Source organism: Phyllobates terribilis, unplaced genomic scaffold (genome assembly GCF_046119375.1).
Source record: "Phyllobates terribilis strain yellow unplaced genomic scaffold, ASM4611937v1 Scaffold_2__4_contigs__length_985480577, whole genome shotgun sequence".
Lineage (NCBI taxonomy): Eukaryota > Metazoa > Chordata > Amphibia > Anura > Dendrobatidae > Phyllobates > Phyllobates terribilis.
The window spans coordinates 422078355-422101716 of record NW_027362762.1 but is presented as its reverse complement, the minus strand read 5'-3'; the positions used below and the strand labels follow the sequence as shown (position 1 = coordinate 422101716).

Here is a 23362-nt window from a genome sequence, read left to right as displayed (position 1 = left end):
CCAATACGAATAACGTGACACAAATAAAAACGCAGCACACAGAAATATGGTCGTTCAAGCATAAAAGTAAAATAATTTGCTTTTATCTATTCATTCACAAATCCTACACAATGAGACTAAATCCAAGGGTATAATTATCAATAAAAACACAATTTCAAAATAGAGGTATGAGAAAGGCACCAATACTAAGGAAAATGAGCAAAGTAATGAGAACAGATTTGCTTCTTTTTTATTATAAAAGTAATACTTCTTTTCTTTGGATGACTTGTGCCTTGTGCAAATTAACATCAAAATATTAATGTTTTTTTTTTTTTAAAGGTAACATTTTAAACTGGAGTGTGAAAAATATTTGGAAATGTACAGCAGAAAAAAAAATAAAAAATTAACCAAGATACACTGATTTCTTGCTTCAATTTTAGGTAAGGAATTTCACTAATCTGTTTTCATCCCCTTATAATAAAAATTAGCAAAATGTCAGCACAGGCTTCCAACCCCCCACGGTTTACTAAAATTGTGTAAGATTAGAAAAAAAAAATGTTTTTTTTTCTAAAAACAGTATCACTCACTCCGATCCATAGGCTGAGTCTGGTTTTAGATAAGAGAAGAGTGGTGGTGTTTCTGAAGAACAGCCCCCTTAGACATTATACAGATATGGTAGTGGAATCAAGTAATACAGACCAACCCTTACTATGCAGAAGTGACATTTGTATTAATGTATGATATTTAATATTCCTTTCTTAATATAATAAAGACTCTTCAGATACTATGGTTCACACCAGAGAAATAATTCCTCTCTATAACGTTCCAATTTACTCAATTATTATAGGGGGTTACAGAGCAAAGGTGTAGTAGAGACAAAGTAATACAACACAATGTAACCGAAACTTTTTTCCCCCATTTCTAACACATCTGCACTGATATTAAACAGAAATGAGAAATGTACAAAGCAAATCCTTAATAGTGAACTAACATATTGACCAGCCTTGTAATAAAAATAAATGAAAATATAAGAGATTCCCTATGAAAGATCATATTATGGCAAATTAAATAACATACTAAATAGAGGATTGTCAAACAAAAGGACCAAATTTATCATCCAATTTACCCCTGCTGCATAATTACCACACGTCATGAATTCCTGTACTATAATAATTGCTTTACACATTAATACGCGTTTCAAAATTGGGCAATAAAAGTTGGTATTAAAGTAGATTTAAAGGGCACTCATCCTCCCTACATTATTCTACAGGACTCCCAGCCTTCATGAAGCCTCTTCAAATCTAGAAAATTATCTAGAGAAATAGCGAAGATAGTCCAGAGCGTATTGACAACCCCAATAGGAGCTATACATTTTTATCTCAAAAATAGCAAAGATATTTTACTACAGTTTTGTGCAAGTTAGACACCAATTGCTCTTGGTTTGCTAGAGAGTAAGATCAAATGTATGCCTCTACACCATGTTATTGAAAAAAGCCATATTATAGTATTTCCACTCGTAGCTTTTAAGATGCGTTTTTGTTTCTGCAAGAAAACCGCAGACTCTGGGCAGAATATATTACAGATTTTTGATGCATTTTTTGGTGCCGAATTTTTTTTTATTATTATTATTACTAACCCATATTGATGTTAATGGGTAAAAATTGCAGAAAAAGCCTGAAAGAATTGACAAGCTGCATTTTTTTAATGCACCACAGGTCAAAAAACACAATGTAAAGAAAAAAAAGAAACATTTTTTTCCAGCAAGAAAAACATAAAAATGCATCAAAAACACAAATTATGAACAAGCCCTTATAGGTGATTTTCTTTTATATAACATTTAAAGTTTTATATAATCATAGCAGCTTTTCTGGACACTAGATATGTCTTACAGAAGTCTTACCATTGTTTTGTAAACAGACATAAAAATTGATGCTATGAAAAATGTAAATTAAAAATAAAAAACTGTCGTCACTTTATCTCAATATTGCATATCTTTTTACATAATGCGAGTCATCATATATAAAACCCATTGCTGATTGGGTGGACTAGTGTTTTACTATGCGCCACGTTAATTTATGAACTCCATTGTGTCTTGACATCTCGTTTAAAAAGGACATTGTTGGCAAAATCACATTTAAGGTAACGCCAAGAGTGTAAAAACCATCACAAAGCATTCAAACTGAGAATTATTACTTCAATTCTCAGATCTTGATTTATTTTCACACTATTGTAAATGTCAGCTTTTAAATTAATAGCTTAAAGTGGTTGTCAGTCTTCTAATGAAAGTGTGAAGTCACTCTATGTGACTGCAGACTTCTGAATCCTGACACCGTGCAATGCGCATACTGTCAGGATTCACTGGTATTGACGTGATCGCAAGTATGTGATTTGCCTACTTCTAGCCACATTCTGACTAGATATATTGATTGAAGCCAGGCACTATTGAATTGAAGGAGGCCACTCTGGTCAACATGTGACTGCATGTATGCAAATTGCCTACTGGCCCGGTCCTTACTGACAATACCAGTGAATCCTGACAGTGCACAACACACGCTGCAGACTTATCAGAAGACCAGGCGACCCCTTTAAAAATTGCACAAAGTACTCACAATCTAGTTGTAAGTAAAATATGGCTCGAGTACAGGGTTATAGATCAATTTACTATTGCCTGAGCACTGGGGTTTAGAAGATGGTCAAGATCATGACCTTTTCTGGTTATTTCACCTTCTAGGGAAGCTTGGAGTAACATGCATAATTTTTGAAAATCTAGGAAAGACTATGAAAGTTAATAGGTAGAAAAAAAGGCTACAATATGCTGATGCAGTATGCATGGTAAACTGAATTTTAATTTCAAATTATAAAATCCAAAATAAGTCAATATGTCAGTTACTTATTTTCTGATTGTAGTACTATAGATCAACTACCCACTTCAGCAGAAGTCACTTAAAGAAGACCTTTCACCAAATTTTTCATGTTGAACTGGACACATGATGTAATAATGGCTGCAGAGCAGATTAAAACACTTTTTTTCTTTTTTCTTCTTTTTAATTTCTCCTCTCCATTGTAGATATTAGAAATCAAAGTATTTTCCCCCTAATGAGTTAATTTCTTTCAGTGCAAGTGGGTGTTATCAGAGCGTTTTCACTTGGGGCATGTACTTCTTCCCGCTGTATGATGCTAGCCAATCATAAGCAGGCATCAACACTCAAAGGCAATAAGTACATACCCCACAATAATTTAGAACAGGTGTCTCACTGTAAGATGTAATGATACAGCCCTGATCTCCTGGTCTAACCTCTTGCTTGAGTCATTGGGGGGGGGGGGGGGGGGGGGGGGAGATATGCAGCTGAGTTTAACATTGTCACATTACACACCCTTCTATCAGCTCTCCTCCTTTCATAGCACTGTCTCCTCTGCTGTACTGCACATTTCCCTGCACTGCCTGTCTGGAAAGGTTCAATTAATAAAAAAAATAAAAAAAAGTTTTATTTCACTCTGCATCGTGTGTCCAGTTAAACATGAAAAAATTGGTGAAAGGTCCTCTTTACTAAGATTGTGAGATATAGAGTGTACAGAGTACATTTTATACTGTGTATACAAAAGTGTATACTTTGTACCTCACAATGTAGGTGTCACACTGTTACTGTTGGCACTTTTCTCCTGGATGCACGCAATGCCTGCGTTTTTGCTCTTCCTCAAATTGCAGAAGCAGTCCCTTTCTCCTTGGCGCTGCCCTCTTGTTCGGACCTATTAAATTGTCTCTAGGGTGCATGCATGCACGCTTGCTGACCATTTAAATGGATGACACACAACAAAGATCTTCCTAACCAATGACGTGCTAATCCAGTTTTTTAAAGGGAATCTGTCTGTGCTATTTAATCAAACAGTAGCATGACGTGGCATTGTGTGTTCCTGTTTTAATAAAATCTTTGTTTAATCAGCAGATTATCACTACAGGACTAGGTGTCTTGTGCCTCCTAGTCAACTGTTCTATGAAGCCACACCCCCGCATGGACCTGTCACTATACACAGAAAGCAGCCAATCAGTGGTGTGGGTGGGGTTATACACAGCTCAGCATTCTGAGCACTGCTAAATCTACAGCAGAGAAAACAGGGATTATATCAATATGCCGGCATGTAGACCTGCAAGTGACACATCGCTGGAATTAGAGTCTGAGTCCTTACGTCATGCTGCTCTCAGATTACATGGCAAAACCTGGTGACATATTCCCTTTAAAGATCCCTTCTGCAAGGTTCATTGGTATTCTGTTATATGCACACTTGTATAACCCGACTTGTTTCTATTGTTTACAACCCAGCAAATTCCTAAACTGCAATTCCTTGCCTGCCACATGCGCTGACGCTCCACCTGATATATGTGTTAAAAGAACTCAGTCAGCCCTGACCTACTGTTTAACAATGTATTCTGCCTACGGTCTCAATTTTAACAGCCACTGTAAAAACAGAAACTACTCTGTGGGAGAGCAAAATCTGTAGCAACACCGCTAACTCACTGCTTGCAACCTCGTAGCTGCCAATAAACAACCAGTGCATTATGGAGAACCCGAAGAACTCCGGTAACATAAAATAAGGGCCAGCGGACCCTGAAATCTTCATCCAAAGCTGGATTTTTCTTTTTTTGGGTGGGGTTTTCCTTTTACTATAACTGTGAATTAATACTTAATCTGTGCGCTTAATTTACAAAATCTTTAGCAAATTATACATTAAATAAACGTAAAGTCTTTGAATGATTGATATTGCTGGCATACAAGTCACTTAGTCCAATGATTTACTCCAGTACTGCTGGTGGGAAGAAGAAAGCGCTTGAGAGTCACTGGGCTACCTCTTGGGTTTAAAAACCATGGGATAAAAAGGTATCACACATCACACATTCTGTATCGACAAATGGCCTGAGTGCAATGTTTACAAAAATAAAAACTATCAATGTTTTCATTCCATTAAGGCTCAGAATGGTTGCTGCCAAGTTCAAGTAATCCCTTGGTTTCATGGTCCTTCAAGACAGCAACACTAAGAAACTACTTGCTGGTGCACAAATGCTAGAAATAATTCTTAAACTACCTTACACACAGTTTTAATGCAAGTTTTTGGCAGTACAGTAAAATAAGCGAAGTTGAAATGTGGAGAATGCAAGAACTCATAGAACAGGCTACGCAGGCTATAAATGAGCTCATTCAAGGCATGCTCGCTACTAAGTATGCTCATCAGACAACTGGACTATCACTTTCTAACTGATCTAGGATAGACATTTCTCTAGTCCATTTAAAGTGTAGGCATCAACAAAATAAAATAAAGTCAAACCAATCTGTGGGCCAATACCAGAAAGTCAATTCACTAGAAACTGGGAACATCCAATTCTATTGATCAAAATAAACCAATAAAGAACTTAAAGGAGTTGTTCAGTACTTTTATACTGATGGCATATAATTAAAAAAGGTTGTCCAGGACTTTTTTTCTTTCACTACAGGCTTCAAAACCAATAGTCAGGTAGTTGTTAACAGAGGCAGTTGTTAGCGCTGGCACAGAGTGGTCACCGATCACTCCTGTTGGTGATTCAGCTGCGACACGTCAACAGACGTCCAACGTCATGTTGATTTACAGTCGGCATCTTGCTGTTAAGGCCCCGTCACACTTAGCGATGCTGCAACGATCCCGACAACGATACGACCTGTCAGGGATCGTTGCTGCATCGCTATGTGGTCGCTGGTGAGCTGTCAAACAGGCAGGCTCACCAGCGATCAGGGGAGCAGAGATATCGTGGAAAGAATCTTTCCACAATGTCCTGCTCCTGGTTACGAGCCTGCTGAAGCAGGAGCAGGCTGGTAACTATGGTAAACATCGGGTTACTATGGGCACACGCGCTCCTAGTAACCCGTTGTTTATCATGGTTACCACTCTGCTACAGTGAGCGGGAGGTTACCGCTCACTTTAGCAGGCTCGTAACCATGATAAACAACGGGTTACTAGGAGCGCGTGTGCCCCTAGTAACCCAATGTTTACCATAGTTACCAGCCTGATCGCTGCTCCCGCTGGTCACACACAGCGATGAGTGCTGACCAGCGGGAGAGCAATGACCAAAAAATGGTCCAGGACACTTTGCAGCGATCAGCGACCTCACAGCAGGGGCCTGATCGTTGCAAAGTGTCACACATAGCGACATCGCTGGTGAGGTCGCTGTTGCATCACCAAAACCGTGACACAGCAGGGGCTTTAGACAGTGGGGAGCCGGCAGCAAATCAGTATGACATGGACAGTCAAGTCCCTTGAACAGAGCAGAGCAGATGAGAAGCTGCTGCTCTGTTGAGGTGACATCAGCGGAAGCACCAGAATCGCCGGCAGGCGAGGTGTGTGACTGCTCTGTTCCAACGGAGAATGGCGTTGGGCACTACAGGCAGTTAGTTAGCAATTACCTGCCTGTTAGTTCTTAGGCACATTACAAAAAAAATTAGCCCTGGATAACCCCTTAAAAATAGGTCATCAATATTAGAAACAGACACCCAGCTTCCCCACTAATTAGCTGTATCCAATGCCGGTCCGATGTGTTCAGTTGCTTAGCCCATCTTTGTCAACTGTATAGTGGCCCAGGCTGAGTATTTTACATCTGCCCCTATTCGATGAAATTAGGGGGCTATCTGCAGTACCCAACTGCAGCCACTATACAGTTGACCGAACTGTGTTGATCCACTTGGCAATTGATCATATCTGGCCAGCACAGGGAACAGCTAATTGGTGGGCTTGCTGGGTGTCACACTCCCACCAATCAGATATTTATGAACTATCCTAAGGATAGTCTATCATTATTAAAAGTACTTGACAGCCAATTACATAGCTGAAATGTTATGTACCATAAGTGGCAGGAATAAAGAGACCGTATTCAGGGAACCTCTGTTTGAGAAAACTTTCAAACCTTATATAACGTAATATCTTATATAAAGTGTCTATTATTTATTCACCTTGAGCTATGTTACAATGTGTTAAAACAACATCCCAAGACATTTCCGACAGTAGCAGTTCTTCATTGGGAAATTAGTATTTTCATGATCTGTTACTATTATATCAAATCTGTTCAGTTTTATGAAAATTTGGAAACTTTCCAAATATAAGTTAGTATTTGGTTGTCCATTCATTAACGTACAATAAGCCAACATGGAACACACCAAAAGGATTTCCTGAAAAATTGAACAAACAACAAATATTTAGGGGCAAGCTGAACCAGGAATTATCTTTGGTTCTACAAAATTTAGTATAATTGTTGTCAGACTAAAGCCTCGTGGGTGACACTGATGTCCCCAATTCCACTGTATTATAGCTTATGTAGGTTGATTACACGGTCACGACATGACCCAAATTGTCAGATGAGAATATAAGCTATATCCTCATACGTCAGATCAGTACATTAAACAATAACAGGTTTTACCAAGCACCAACATCATCTCCTTGTACAGCCCTTTTAGTAACTTGCTCGCATTATACACTAAAGATTTAATATTATTTTGCACAAAGGAGGTGAAAAATTTCCAAAAATAATGCCTGGTGGTACCAGAAAAAGGCCAGGTTATGTAAGCCAACTCTACAGTTTTACTCTTGGACTAGGTTTTGGAAATTTCCCCTTCTTTGCATTAAAATAAACTTTAATCATTATCAGACCAAAGGATGAAAAACATTGTAGTCTAGTCTCTTTACATCTGCTAACTGGAGTTTTAAGTTCGAGCAAAGATCTAAAAAGAAAAGTGCAATATTAAGAGACGTGCACTAAGGTAAGACATACAGTTTAGCAGAAACAGTTAACGGAAGTGACAAACAGATTATTTTGTCTGTTGTAGCCAATTCCAGTTCTTGTGCTGCAGGCACTTTTTCCAAAAGTGGCTCTTCCTATATACAATGCTCGGCTAACAGGAACAGCATGCTCGATGTAGAAGAATCCCATTTGTAATGTTATAGTACTCAAAGCAGAATCAAGATAAAGCTGGCCAAATAGTTATGCAGACATCTCCAATAAAAGAATATATAAGGTTCACAAAGGAATCCCCTCCTATGTCTTTTATCATAGAACAAAAAGCTCATTGCTGAGTTTTATCCTAGATTTATGGATAATTTAAATGGATTGTAATTTTTTAAAAGTAATTAAAGAGTACTCATTTAATTTTTTGCTTTAAAAGCTAGCTAATATTTTCAGCAGATCAGTTGAGGTCCAGGTCCTCAGACCCCCACTGATTGCTCAGCATGCAGAAATGCAGCGCTTCTTCCTGAGTGTGTGCACAGAGCTATGTATGGTCTCATTAGAAAATGCATCAAAGTTTTATGGCAGAAAACTGGTGTAAACCACTTTGAATAAGAGCAACATTTTTAAACAATGCAGAATTGCGCAAAAATGTTGCGACTTTTGCCATTCTCTCACCAGTCACAAGCAGCTCAGCCAGCAGGGCAGCGCTGGGTCATGGCTAAGCCCACCCTTCATTCAAATTCATGGAAAGTAAAGGTATTGCCAGAATGGAATACATTTCTGAAATGGCGCACACCACTGATGAGAGGTACCAAATTGATTAAGTGGCGTGTGCCTCTTAATAAATTTGGTGGAGCTTATTACTGCATGCCCCGAATTAAAACGCACACATGAAAAGCCACACTTAATAAATTGGCGCTTATGAGCCTGTATACAGAGTATGGGCTCTCAAAGTCTCTTTTGAGCACATTCCCTTTGGACATGTGTTCAGGGAGAAGCTCAATTATTCTGCCTGTTAAGAGGTGAAGTGGCTTTTTGAGTTATCAGTGGGGGTTTCAGAACCCAAACTACCACTGATCTGCTACATGTTGGGTAGTAACTTTTAATTAAATGTTTAAATATGTACTCTTTAAAGGTTATTCTCATCTAAAATTTGTAGAACGGCAAAGTGCTTGTAAAAACAAGAATCTTTGCATTTTACAGTTTTTCTCTTGATCTGGCCAGTGTCAGTGCAACTGTGTCCTTCCGATGCTGTAAAGCAGGGTTCCCCAACCAGTGGCTCGCGGGCCCATGATATGTGGCTCACGTCTGTCCTCCAGTTTGGTGTATTAGCACAAGGTCTAACAAACAGCTATGAAGAGAAGGTCTTCAGATGATGACTTTTCTGCGAAAACCCGCATAGAAGAGCAGATCTACATGCTCAAATACTTAGTAGGTGGTTGGAGATCTCGGGGAGATAGAATGATACTGCCAGTTAAAGGGGTGTTTGAAGCTGGATGCAATAGAGTGGTAAGTATGCTTGAAGTGGGCACTCCTGGATGTAAGTAACCTGCCTATAAGGGAAAGGGTACAAAGTGATGGTGTGCTTTTTGTGGTGAAGCTTTAGCTGTCTTTATACTGGATGTCACTACTGTAGGGCAAGTGGGCGCTGAATATGTTTCAAGACCATCTCTCAGAGCTGTAATTAAGGTTGGGGACCACTGTAGAAGGTAAGCTGCTTCTGCTTGCAGCATCGTAGAGAGCAGTTTGGTGATGCGATTATGTCGCTGGTCCAAACTGTCAAACAAGCAGGAGAGAACCACTCCTCTAAATGCAAGAAGTCAAGAGGCAGAGGAGCCGTATGCAGAACAACAACCCCTTTAAGCTCTTTTATTGGTTATTTTAAAGGACCATTTCCACCATAACATATATGGCTTAAAATGTGTGCTAAATGCATTTTTCAGAAAAGAGACCCGCAACTTGAGAATGGGGGTCCTTCAACTATGGTGTCATGGTGTCATGGCCGTTGTTACTGGAAAGCTGGCCATGTTATGCAGAGCTCTCTCTATACATTTCTATGGGAGTTCTGAAAGCAGCCGAGCAAGCATGTATGAGCCCTTGGAGAATGTGTGTGATACAAACTGGATTATTCTGTGACTTCAGGTTCCCCATGTGTGAGGAGTTTATTGAAGTATTCAAGAAGAATTAGCAGTCTGTGCTTTACAATGGATCTAGCCATTATCTCATAAGCTTAGTAACTTGGAAACTACAACATTTTTGTCCCCACAATCCCAGTAACTTTCCAGTCAAATCTATTTTTGTACCCAAAAAAATAACTTGAAAAAAGTTTTATATCCACTTTTTTTTTTTATGAAGGAGTGCCTCTATGTACTGACAGAAAACCTGTGGCATGAATGGTCATGTGATGGTGCCATTTTAAAAGTCTTTGCAATAAACGTTCGAGAGAAGTAAAACTAGTTAAATACATGAAGGACTAGTGATCTGTAATGTTATTGTCTTACATTACACTATTTTTTAAATACAAATGATATGTATTATTATTAGCCGAATATGTAACGGTTTAGGAGAAATTGGAAACTATAGTAAACCACCAAGATATGTCTACTACACAGGTTTCTAGTATTTCAGAAAGTGATTGTGATTTGTGAACAATATTAGGATTATTAGTGTCTTCCAATCAATACAAAAAATAATAATAATCATAAAAAAAAACAATAAAGGGGAAATTAGTGCAGTCTAAACTTTTAGCTGGCTATGTTGCCCCAAGCAATAACATAGTAAAATAGATGTAGCTGAATGCAATATCAAAATTACAGCTAAAAATGAAGTTCATCGCTTTAACCGAATCCTCAATAGGCGATAAGCATTTATGACCAAATACGTCAAAACAAATCTACAAAATGTGATATTTCTAGAGAAGTGCAAATTTCTGATCAATGCCGTCATGGTAGAATTTTTCTAGACTGTTCCATAGACTCTCCCCCCTAAAAGAGACAGCCTCTTTGTTGTTAAACCATTACTAGTCAGCCTGTTATTGACAACCGAAAAGGTTATATAGAGTCGGTGAGGAATTATGCACAAGTCTCATTCCATCAGCCAAGACAGTGGTCTTTGGCAGCTTGCCTGGGAGAGAGCATACTGCCTCTTAATTGACGGCGTTCGTGGCTTATGTTATGATGTTGTGCGCCAATCTGGCTAAGCCACAAACGCCATCAAGTAAGAGGCAGTATGGGATGTGAGTGTTGATTCACACCAGCTATCATTAAAATTATGTTAAAAATTGAAAAAAAATGTCTGCCCCCTAAAGGTGAGAGGTTAAGATCGACTTTCGCAAATATAACATACGCCATCAAAATAATGTAGTAGAAAAAAAACTAAAAAAAATTAAATTTGAAATTCTACCGCTACTTGGCATTCAATCACAGCTCAATCTTTAGTATACTAGCTCCCTATATGACATAAGAGTTAAGATGTCAAAATCCACACCAGATAAAACTGACAGTATTTTCAAAGGTTAGTCTAGAATCTGTAGTGTAACAGGGAAAGATTAGGACAAAGAACCAAACTCTAAAAGTGAAGAACCACCTTCGACATGCAGCATACTTTATCCGCCACTCGTTACTTACAATGAAATCAGTTTACAGATCATTAGCTCATGACTAGTGTTGAGCGAATTTGTTCGCCATTTCAAATTCGGGTTAGTGTTCGGGGTTCCGGCTTGTTCGCGACAAAAAAATTGGCTCCGCCCATGAACATCCTTGATTTGCCAGACTGTCACGCAGATAACATCATCAGAGATGTTCATGGGCGGAATTTTTGGCGCGAACAAGCCAGAACCCCGAACACGAACCCGAATTTGAAATGTCGAACAAATTTGCTCAACACTACTCATGACGTGTCAAAATTAAATTTTTGAAACACTTTTTTTTTCCATAGAGGTGCCTTTGAAACCAAGGCCAAAGTGATGATGTTGCTTGCATGATCGGGTTGGACATGGTGCACCAATTAAAACCTCCAAAATGTTTTTTTTTTGGGCTAGAAAAGTCACTATAAAACAAAAAAACACAACAATAACCCAGTTCACCATGCATAGAAATAAAAGGGGGTCAAAAGCAGAGTCAAGGTGCAAAGAACTATACAAAGCTGCCAACACGCCCTCTTTCATCTCTACATGGAAACTGCAGTGAGATCAGCTGATGGAGACCATTGGTTCCACCCAACTTCGTTCCGCGTCCCAGGCAGGAGCAGCCTGCAATCTATTGCTCTCAGGAACTGGCAAGGATAAGAAGCGCAAGACTATTCAATATGTAGTAATAGTTGTGGTATTACAATATTACAATCTTTATAAGAGGCATGTGAAGAAGAATAGATGACTACAGTGCAATATTCTTTACCATTTCGCCATGTTCGTTCACTTGTAAAACTTTCCACATAGACTCTTCCGAATTACATTTTCACACTCCCCTATAAGGTGCAGATCATAGGTGTACAGCCAAGGCTTCACTGCATCGCGGTAACAACTAATTGCAACTGTGCAATGATTTTTTTTTTTTTTCCATTTTTTTTTCTTGTTTTCTTTTTTTTCTTTTACCAAGTTTGCAGGAACGTTACAGATCACTTTTGGAAACTAACATAAGAGAAACCATAGGCGAATGTAAGAAAACAAAAACTTGCTGGAGATTTTCACGTTCATCTCCATTTCAGTGTGTCTCTTCCTTCATGGCACCTCTTGAGTTTCATCTTGTTTCGAAATACTGCACAGATAATAAAAAGAAGCTAGCCATCAGCCAGAAGACTTCTAATGCTTTTCTGCTTGGCTGACTTGGAGAGCATTAATGACACCATTGATGTTTTCTTCGGGTACCTACAAAGATCAAACAGAATATGAAGTAGAAATTTGCAGTTCTAACATGCCGGTAAATAAGAACAAATAAAGTAATCAATAGCTTTTCATTAGCGCTGTAGAAGAGATCAGCAAACGGCTATGTAAACAGTTTCAGTGTAACACGGAAGTGCCAAAAGTCTACGGCCCTAAATTTCACAATGTAAAGTAATGACCAATGATAGATTTTATAGATTAATAAATGAATGTAAAAAATCCACAAATCAACTTATGAAGAGATTCATTTAAACTAATGTAATTCTAAACTAAATCCACCACTGTGCATCACACTTCATGCATCTTAGCGTTTATTCACCTTGTATTTTAGTGGTACTTCCACTGGGTTCTCATTTCAATTCAGCTGTTTAGTTATTTTTATTCTTTCCTTTATTGATCATGTACAGAGAACTTATTAAATGGAATTTGTAATCAGGTTTTTATACCCCAACTAATGCCATCAATGTAAAGATGCTGTAATGTTGATTACATCCATACTTTCATTTTAGAAATCTGGGTTTACGTTTTAGAGAAATGTACTGTTGAATTGTTATGCAAATGAGCCACAAGTGCAGTGGGCGGGCACTGCACTTACAGCTCTGCTTCCTTTCTTCCTTATTTCCTGCCTGCCGCCTGTCTCCTGTAAATGTTTCTTTCAGCGACTTGCCTCTCCTGCCCAAGATCCAGTGCAAGTGATATCATTTCCTGAGGTGGTGCATGAACAATAAGGTCATGTGGAATAAGACTAAGTCTGACACTGACAGTCTTTTTCACTCCTGCTGCTCGTTCCCGTGTCAGTCGTTCTAGTGAAGAGGACTGTCTGTACCTGGCGAAATCTGCAAACTATGCAGATCGAGCCAGACACTGACACTCTAGCACATCAGGACTTTACTATGCATTCACCGTCTCGGGGAATGACAGCGCTTGCACTAGATTTCGGGCGGAAGAAGCAGCAGATCTCGGAAACAAGAGTGACTGTTAATCATTGATGGGAGACAGGCAGCGAGCAGGACATAGGGAAGAGAGGCAACAGAGCTGTAAGTGCAGCGCCCGCCCACTGCACATGCAACTCATTTGCATAACAATCAAACAAAAATGCAGGTATGGATGTAATCAGCACTGCAGCTCTCCCCAGGGCAGAAGACAACAGTTTCTATAGTGCGCTTAGTACCATTATTGCTTAGCATAGAGATCATATTATCAATTAAAGATTTTTTTTCTCCTGCTGTATCTGGATTGCGTCTTTAAGAAACCTCAATACACAGCACAATAAATATTGTAATACAAAAACACATTCTGTATAGCTCTCCTTTAAAAAAAGTTCTCTCTTTTGTGTCACATACAGTATAAGTGGCTCTTAACACACGAAGTAAAAGTCATCTGATGATTATTTAAGCGGGATCTAATGTGTATGGAGAACTCCCAATTCTTCTTTGAAAGATTATGTAGGGGAATGTATGAATCAGGCAGTTGAATTTCAATTGCCTGATCATTTTGTTTGGTGGCTAGATAAGCCACTGCCAGACCATTCTGGCAGCATCTCTCTCATAGGAAACACAAAAACACTTGGTCAAGCCAAGTGCTCATGTGTATGGAGAGGGGTCAGACAAATAATAGTTCGCCTGCCAGCTACTTAATGAGCATGGGCAGCTTTACTTAAAGGGGTTGTCCACTATTTGGACAAACCTTTTCTCAAATGCTGTGGTCCATCTGTGTAAAATTTAAAAAAAACAACTCCCAAACTTATACTCCTTTCCCGCACAGGGTCTCCTTATGTTTGCGTAATGTTGCTATGTACCATATGAGCGCTGCAGCCAATCAGAGGCCACTGATGGGCTGATTCTCTCACACTCAACTAATGTCCTAGTTTTGGCTACGCGAAGCAGTGCATTAGAAGCTGCTTATTGTTATGCAATGCAGTTAATATCATGCGAGTGCCAAGAGACCAGAAGTTGACATTGATGGAACAATGCCGACGTGGGTGGCAAATTTAAGGGTTTTTTTTTAGATACATTTACTCAGGGGACTAAAGCATTTCAGAAGGGGTTGTCCAAGCACTTTTGAAACATGACTAGAGATATCGGCCAAACCAGAGAAATGTATCTGTGCACAGAGATGTTTTGAAGCTGTTGCTTTTCTTCAGTACAATGTAAGGTTCTGGTTGGATGTATGAGATACATGTGTACTCTTGCATAATTTTGGCGGAAAACAATAGTCATGGCTCAAAGCTCTTTAAAAGCTCGTCAAGGATGATTAGTTTTTTTCATTCTAGAAGACAGATTTTTTGCATATGTATTACAATATGCTTTGCTCTTTGAATTGTGTTTTCTTCAACTCAAGAGAAATATGGTTAGAAAAAAATATTAAATTCATATGATCTCAGCACTAAGTGTTTAGAGCACTTGGTTAGTAATATTTTTACTTATTTATTTTCCTTACTTATATAGCGCGATTAATTCCACAGAGCTTTACAGACATTATGGGCACTGTCCCCATTGGGGCTCACAATCTAGATTCCCTATCAGGATGTCAGTGTGGGAGGAAACCCACGCAAACACGGGGAGAACATACAAACTCCTTGCAGATGTTGTACTTGGTGGGATTTGAACCAGGACCCCAGCACTGCAAGGCAACAGTGCTAACCATTGAGCCACCGTGCTGCCCAGTAATAGCATTAATAAGAAATTTCTATGTCGAAGAATACACATTTATTCGCTCCAGTCTCCTATGAATGAGAACGACCTTACATTTCAACATCAGTGAAAAGTCTTGGAACGTTCATGGTTTTTTAGTCCACAAAATCACTGTTTAATCATGGACCTTTTAGCACACTCTTAATGATATGCAATTGTTGTGAAATTAGAGCAATTGTAATAAAAGGTGCCTTTTGAAAAAGAAAAAAGAAAATGCCTATGGCCAGCTTAACACTAAACCTGTTTAATGTAGCTATGCCTATATAAATGACTAATAGCCACATTACATACACCACAATTCAAATCATTCATGTTGACGTGGCAGTTCTAACTAATGAATAACATGGACACTGTCGATTAGTCCGCTCACAGATTTCAATGACTTTGGAGATAATAAACACAGTTTAAGGCTTGGTGTATTGACAGACTTAAAGAAAAAAGCAAGAAAGAAAGAAAGTTCCCTTTTATAGGTTTGTTTTATTTCAGCAAAAACCATAATAGTTCAGAATAGATGTAGCAGACTGGAGTACGCACAATGTGTAGAGTCGATGAATCCAAGGTCAAAGGGGTGATGGACTATCCGTAAAAAAGTGCACCTTATTGATGTTGCTGTCCAGGAATAGAATACTTACAAGACATGTAGCTGCTTTTTTGCAGAATTTTGTATTTAATGACCAAGAGATTGAAGATACCCTATACTACTCTTCCTGAATGCCTCATGGAAAAAAGTAAGAGTGCCCAGACGGCTGGAAGAGCAGAAAAATTCCTTTGGCACCACTTCTTTATGTTCCTGTAGTCCCTAGTACCTGCAAACAATGTCCATCTGAACATCTTTACTGAGGTCAGTTGATAAGTGATATGTATTAGTTCAGGGGTTATTGGAAACACCATATTTAATTAGGTGTTCAGGTTTGGAATTTGTATTTGTTTAGGGAGTCTGGTCGAGGGTCTTTACTAAGGGGGTATAGGGTTTGTCATTTAGAGGATATGGAATGTGTATTTGTTTAGGTGGTCAGGTTAGGAATATGTATTTTGTTTAGGTAGTCTGGTCAGGGGACTCTACAAGGGGGTATAAGGTCTGTAATTATTTATGGGATATGGAATATGTGTTTATTTAGAGCAGGGGTGTGGAACCGCAGGCCCATGGGCCATTTACAGCCTGAAATGACCTTTTATCTGGTCCCCAGGTAGATTCCTGGAGACCACAGTGCTTGGTTTGGCATCTGTGTTTTGATGGCCACCGACCTTTCAATTTCCTCTTGCTCTGCGAGCACGCACATGCAATGTTCACTGCTGAACACTGAGGCACCTGCAATGAAAGATTACGTTCTGACACCTGTGCAGGCGTCAAGACTTACTTTGAGGGCGTAGTTAGCACACAATTTGTACGGCCCCCGAAGGGTGGCTTAAATATCCAAATGGCCCTTGGCAGAAAGAAGGTTCCTCACCCCTGATTTAGAGGGTCTGGTTTGGGATTATTTAGTATTTGGGGAATCTGGTCTAAGGTCTGTTTTTGTGCAGCGGTGCTGGGGTCCATACAATTTTAGGATCGTGATAAAAGGGGGTTCATGTGCACTAGAGTAAGGGAGAAAAAGAGAAATAAGCACATAGGTAAAGCTAACATTTACTTCACCTGGGGCAAAATTTCACTTCACTACCCCAGCCCTGTATTTAAATGTTCTGTTCTGGAACATCGCTGTGAGGAACATCGCTGTGTCAGCTCTTCTTGGCATGGCCTTGAATGAGCAGAGGTAAAATATGTAAAAAAAACAATGCTGCCACACAAACAAGAGGATCCCATGATCATCTGCTATTGATCCGGGTGCATAATAAGTCACGTTGGACTGCCCGTGCTCTCTAACTCTGATTCACAGCAGATAGCATATTCTAGCACATTAAAGCATATTATAGCATTACATATGAGACTTGTTCATACGTAATTGGAGGCACACTTTGAGAAATACCAAACTTCAGGCAGAAATAATAAATCATTTTGAATTAGATCTCATTACAATAAATACCGTATATATATAAAAAAATCTTTGCAGATACTACAGCCAAAACATAATTGCTTTGCCAGGCACCTGAACTGTAAATGCCACTTTCCTCATGTGCTTTGTGATCATGGGTCTGAAGGTAATGATCCAGATTAATTGGTAAAGTGCAGTATCCAAATGGAGCCAATTAGTTTTCACGTGTCTGTGTGGAGTTTAATACATTCTGCCAAAAAGTCATCCTATAACACTGTTCTATACTATACTAATACTACACACAGTAATATATGTAAAGGTTAAACAAATCATGTATATAATAAGAGTAAATTACTCAGGTCATAGCACATATCCTTCTACAAATCTGGTAAATGTCCATTCTACAGGTTTAGGATTATCACAATAGCAAGTTAGTTCTATAGGAAGAGTCCTATAATAATCATTTACATGGCAAACAATATTTTTATGCTTTCATAAACAATACTTCTATAATTGACCATTTTTGTGTATTTACATTGGGAAATCATCATTAGAATTGATAAGAAATGTTCAAATTCTAATGATAATTGTTATTTGCAATTGAGCTTTTCGTCCACAGCAAAAACCTATACAAACCCTCTACATATGCTCTGCTAGGATGTGTCATTGTCATAATGGAAGCCCACCTTCCTCTATTAATCTGAGTCAAGAGATGAAGAAAAGTAGCAATCATCTGGCTGCAGGGGACAACTTCAATCTCAAAGGTTCTTTATGAGACAACCCTTTAAAACCAGCATCTAATCAAATTAATTATATCACTTATATCACATATACATAATATTGTTACCCAAAAAAACAAGTGCTCCAGCAATGAAGTAAACTTACCAGTGCATGATCAAACTTAAAGGTACTGATATAATATGCTGGGATGTCTGCAGCAGCTAAAGGTTCTGAGATTTGGGCAACAATCCCGCATTCATCTGAAACAAGAAATGATGAAAATGACGTTAAGAATTATTGTGTGTTTGTACTGTAATTTCCAAAGCAGAATAGTTGGATGGCTTTCAGCAGAAGCAAATAGACATCTATGATGGTTTATCGTTACAGGACCAAATCATCTGATTGTCTATAGAAGAACAAATCCTTTATTGAATGGTCATCAGTCTAAACAGCCGCAGACACACAATACCTTGACTATTTTTCGCACAACTTACAAAAGGTGAGCCTTTATTAAAACCTTTCTTGACACTGATTTATATACATACTTAAATAAAGTAGAAATAAAAGAAGGCACTCATAGGGTATTTCCTAAAGAAATTGCCATTTTCTTTGCTTTTTTGTAAGAACAGAGTGTGAAATGCACCTAATATTCTATGTAAAAAATCAGTCTTACCTTCCCTCCCTATTTTGAGCCAATTCTGAGGTTCTCTCTGAGGCAATGTCATGGACATGCCATTGTCTATACCATGAACCTTCCGGCTCACAATACAAATTCACAATAAATGCATTGTGGATAGTTCAGATACTTGTTCCCTCCTTCTTAATCTTTCTGGTGAGGTTTCCCCGATTCCTATCCCTTTGGATGGATCAATCGATGACAGAATTGTCCACCAGAGCACATTGTGCATAGAGTAGTCTGTGGAGCTGGCAGTCAGTATAATCCCTTAAGGATGGAGCCAATTATGTTCTTAATGACCAGGCCCATTTTTACAATTCTGACCACTGTCACTTTATGAGGTAATACCTCTGGAACGCTTCAACAGATCCAACTGATTCTGAGAATGTTTTTTTCGTGACATATTGTACTTCATGATAGTGGTAAAATTTCTTTGATAAGACTCGCGTTGACTTGTGAAAAAGACGGAAATTTGTCTAAAATTTAGAAAATTTAGCAATTTTCAAACTTTGAATTTTCATGCCCTTAAATCAGAGAAAGATGTCACACAAAATAGTTAATAAATAACATATCCCATATGTCTACTTTACATCAGCACAATTTTGGAACCAATTTTTTTTGGGTTGGGAAGTTATAAAGGTTAAAAGTTGACCAGCGATTTCTCATTTTTCCAACAAAATTTACAACACCATTTTTTTAGGTACCACATCACATTTGAAGTCACTTTGAGGGATCTATATGACAGAAAATACCAAAAAGTGACACCATTCTAAAAACTGCACCCTCAAGGTGCTCAAAACCACATTCAAGAAGTTTATTAACCTTTCACATGCTCCACAGGAACTGAAGGAACGTGGAAGGAGAAAATGAACATTTTAACTTTTTTTCACAAAATGTTTACTTCAGACCCAATTTTTTTATTTTCACAAGGGTAACTAGAGAAAATGGGCCACAACATTTGTTGTGTAATTCCTCCTGAGCAAGCCGATACCCCATATGTGGGGAAAAACCATGGTTTGGGTGCACGGCAGGGTTTGGGAAGGGAAGGAGCGCCATTTGACTTTTTGAATGTAAAATTTGCTTGAATAATTAGTGGACGCCATGTCATTACATTGAGCGGTAAAAATAAAATTTTCACATTTTTTCCACAAAAATGTTTTTCAGCCCCCAATTTTGCATTTTCATGAGGGTAACAAGAGAAATTGCCCCATAACATTTGTTGTGAAATTCCTCCTCAGTAAGCTGATGCCCCATATGTGGGGAAAAACCACTGTTTGGGCGCACGGCAGGGTTCGGAAGGGGAGGAGCGCCATTTGACTTTTTCAATGTAAAATTTGCTTTAAATGATTAGCGGACGCCATGTCGTGTTTGGGGAGCTTCTGATGTGCCTAAACAGTGGAAACCCCCCACAAGTGACCCCATTTTGGAAACTAGACCCCTCTGGGAACTTATCTAGATGTGTGGTGAACACCTTGAACCGCCAGATGCTTCACAGAAGATTATAACGCAGAGCTGTGAAATTAAGAAATTAAATTGTTTTCCACAAAAATGTACTTTTAGCCCCAATTTTTTTATTTTCACAAGGGTAATAGGAGAAAATGGACCCCAAATTTTGTTGTGCAATTGCTCCTGAGTACGGACATACTCTATATGTAGGGGAAAACTATTGTTTGGGCGCACGGCACGGCAGGGCTTGGAAAGGAAGGAGTGACGTTTGGAACGCAGACTTTGATGGAATGGTCTGGGGGTGTCATGTCGCGTTTGGAGAGCCCCTGATGTTAGGGTTTTCCACTGTTTAGGCACAAGTTGCCCCATTTTGGAAACTACACTCCTCAAGGATTTTATCAAGGGGTATAGTGAGCATTTTGAACCAACAGGTACTACACAGAATTTAATAACATTAGGTGGTCATACTGAACATTTTCATTTTTTTTCAAGAAAATGTAGTTTTAGCCCTACATTTGTAATCTTTGCAATGGATAATAGAAGAAAACAAACCCCACAATTTGTTATGCTATTTCTCCCGAATGCGATGATGTCCCATATGTCATCAGAAATTACTGTTAGGCCACACGTCAGAAACCCCAGTGTAAGCGCTCGGGGGAGAGCGCAGGATAAATGTGAGCCGAGCCTTATTTCGATTTTTTTGGAGGCAGAATGAAGAAATAGACAGCAGTACCAGAATAGTTCTTGCTTTTATTTTTTTGCGTTTCACCGTGTGGTATAAGTGGTAAGGTGGATTTATTCTTCGGGTTGGTGCAATTACAGCGGTACCAGATTTATATGGCTTCTTTAGGCTTTGCTGCTATCGCACAGTAAAAAAATCTTTTTTTTTTTTTAGAAAAAGTAGTTATTTTCGCCGCCCTATTCTGAGAGCTGTAACTTTTCTATTTTTTGGTGAACACAGCAGTATGAGGGCTTATTTTTTGATTGACGAGTTGCAGATTTTTTTGCTACTATTTTGGGGCACATAGTAATTTTTGATTGCTGTTTATTCAGATTTTTCAGACACAGAATGAACAAAAAACAGCAATTCAGTTATTGCTTTTATTTTTTGCACCTTTCGCTGTGCGGTAAAAGTGATAAGACCAATTTGTTGGGTTGGTACGATTACAGGGATACCAGATTTATATATTTTTTTTATGTTTTGCTATTTTTACAGACTAAAAACAGTATTTTACAAAAACTTGATTTTGCATCGTCACATTCTGAGAGCTGTAACTTTTTTATTTTTTTTAACGAATGAGCCATATTAGGGCTTGTTTTTTGCGGGACGGTTTGGCGTTTTTATTTACATAATTTTTTTTATGTGCGACTTTTTGATCGCTATTTATTCACTTCTCAGTATGATGAAAAAGCGTGTTTATTTTTTATTTTTACGGCATTTGCCAAATGGACTAAATAACGTGACAATTTTATAGAGCGGGTCGTTCCAGATGCGTCAATATCAATTATGTGTAAGTTTTTTTAGTTTAGTTTTGTTTTATCACAAACATGGTCTTTTGAGCGGCGAAATGGATTTTATTGATTTGTGTGCACTTTGTGTTTTTTTTTTTTTTTTTTTACATATTTTAACTTTTTTTTACTTATTCACTAAGTCCCACTGTGAGACATGTGTGATTGTCACTTTTATTGCTGATCTCATACACTGCAGTACCTCTGTACTGCAGTGCATGAGACCTGTCAGTGAGTCATGTCTGACACACTGACTCTGCCTGTGAGATCCCGCTCATTGCTGGAGCTCAAAGGCCACCGTACCCTGAGATCATCACATGATCTCAGGGTACCATGGTAACCATCAGGACCCGGGATTCTCATCGCGGGGGTCCAATGGTTACTAACCTTGTAACAACTTAAATACCGATGTCACAATTGACAGCGGTATTTAAGGGGTTAATCGGCCCTGATCGGCACTGAGACCGGCCAGGGCCGATACTGCAGGGTGTCAGCTGTCACACACAGCCGACACCCGCAGGAATCGCCGCCGCAAGGCGACGATATTTACTTGTTCCTCAGCGTTGCATTTTCACGGCGCTGTGGAATAAGTACCCTTAATGACCTCTGCGAAAATGCGTTACGACAGTCGTTGAGGGGTTAAAGAACTAAAGAGAGGACTGTAAATGGAATAAACTGCTCCAGAAAGATTTTAAAAAGACAAATGATATTTTGCATAAGCATGTATTGTGATTTGTTATTGTGAAATGGAGGCTTTTAAACTAAAACATCAACCTTGTTCTCAGCTTTCGGGAGCCTTGCTCTACCACGGTCTTGCTACACACCTTCACCAAAAAAAAGCTCTGTAACCATTTATATAGTACTAATAAATTCATTTATTACACATACCAAAACCTAGAGGTTGTCCGCCTATACGAACCATCTTCCAAAGCTCGCCCGACGCACTTGTAAACAGCAAATTATTAGGAAACCTAGAAAAATGCAAGAAACATGAGACAAACTTTGTTTTTGAGGTTTCTCTTAAAGGGTGGTTCAAGAAGTTATAACTCCTGAAAGAAACTGGAATGTGAATGAAAGAACACCTGGAAACCTGGGCAGCACTGCTGCCAAGATGATCATACGATGGTCGAAGCATCTCATGCAGTAGAGGTATGCAATCTGTGTGTCTCACTGTCACCTGTGTGTCCTACTGTCACATTCTAACCACTGGTAGGAGTCATGAAAACCAGTAACAATCGAATTACTCTTTGACTGTTACATTTGGCATCATAAGTATTTACAAACTATCAAGTGATTCATGGCAAAGCTGTTCAGTTATCATGTGGTCATGGCTAGCACACACTGCTAAGATGTAGAAAAGGACAATAAGGGTTCCCTGAATTAGCCATGTTATACACATTTTGCCTGAAATTAAACTTTAACCAGAAATATTTTAATAAGAAACAAAAATTTGTATTATTAAGTCATGTGGCAAAGCTCATTAAAGGGTCAATATTGACTTTTAGGATTGCTACTTCCAATAGGTGGCACTAGAGTTCTAGTTCTCTTCCTCTCTGAAGAGACAATCTGAATATTTCGCAGAGGAGCACTGCGGCTCAAAAAGTCTCCTCACCTTGACGTGCTTAGCATGTCGCTCTCCGCAAGGAGAAACGTTACTTCTTCAATATTATTCTGTAATTTAATTGTTTGTGTTCTTATATTGAACCAATGCCATGACTTAAAGTCATTACATTATAGAGCCTTATGTAA

General features: G+C 38.7%; 1 protein-coding gene across 2 annotated transcripts in view; it reads right to left on the bottom strand.

Annotated features, from left to right (window-relative positions):
- Positions 1-45: 45 nt before the first annotated feature.
- CASTOR2 (cytosolic arginine sensor for mTORC1 subunit 2) overlaps positions 46-23362 on the bottom strand; it is a 196375-nt gene continuing 173058 nt past the window's right edge. For both annotated transcript variants that reach the window (XM_073665154.1, XM_073665155.1), the window contains exons 7-9: positions 22502-22584; positions 18148-18242; positions 46-12584 (exon numbers count right to left, since the gene is read on the bottom strand). In XM_073665154.1, coding sequence (XP_073521255.1) covers positions 12519-12584; positions 18148-18242; positions 22502-22584 — 244 coding nt within the window. In that variant the 3' untranslated portion in view covers positions 46-12518. The remainder of the gene's footprint in view (positions 12585-18147; positions 18243-22501; positions 22585-23362) is intronic.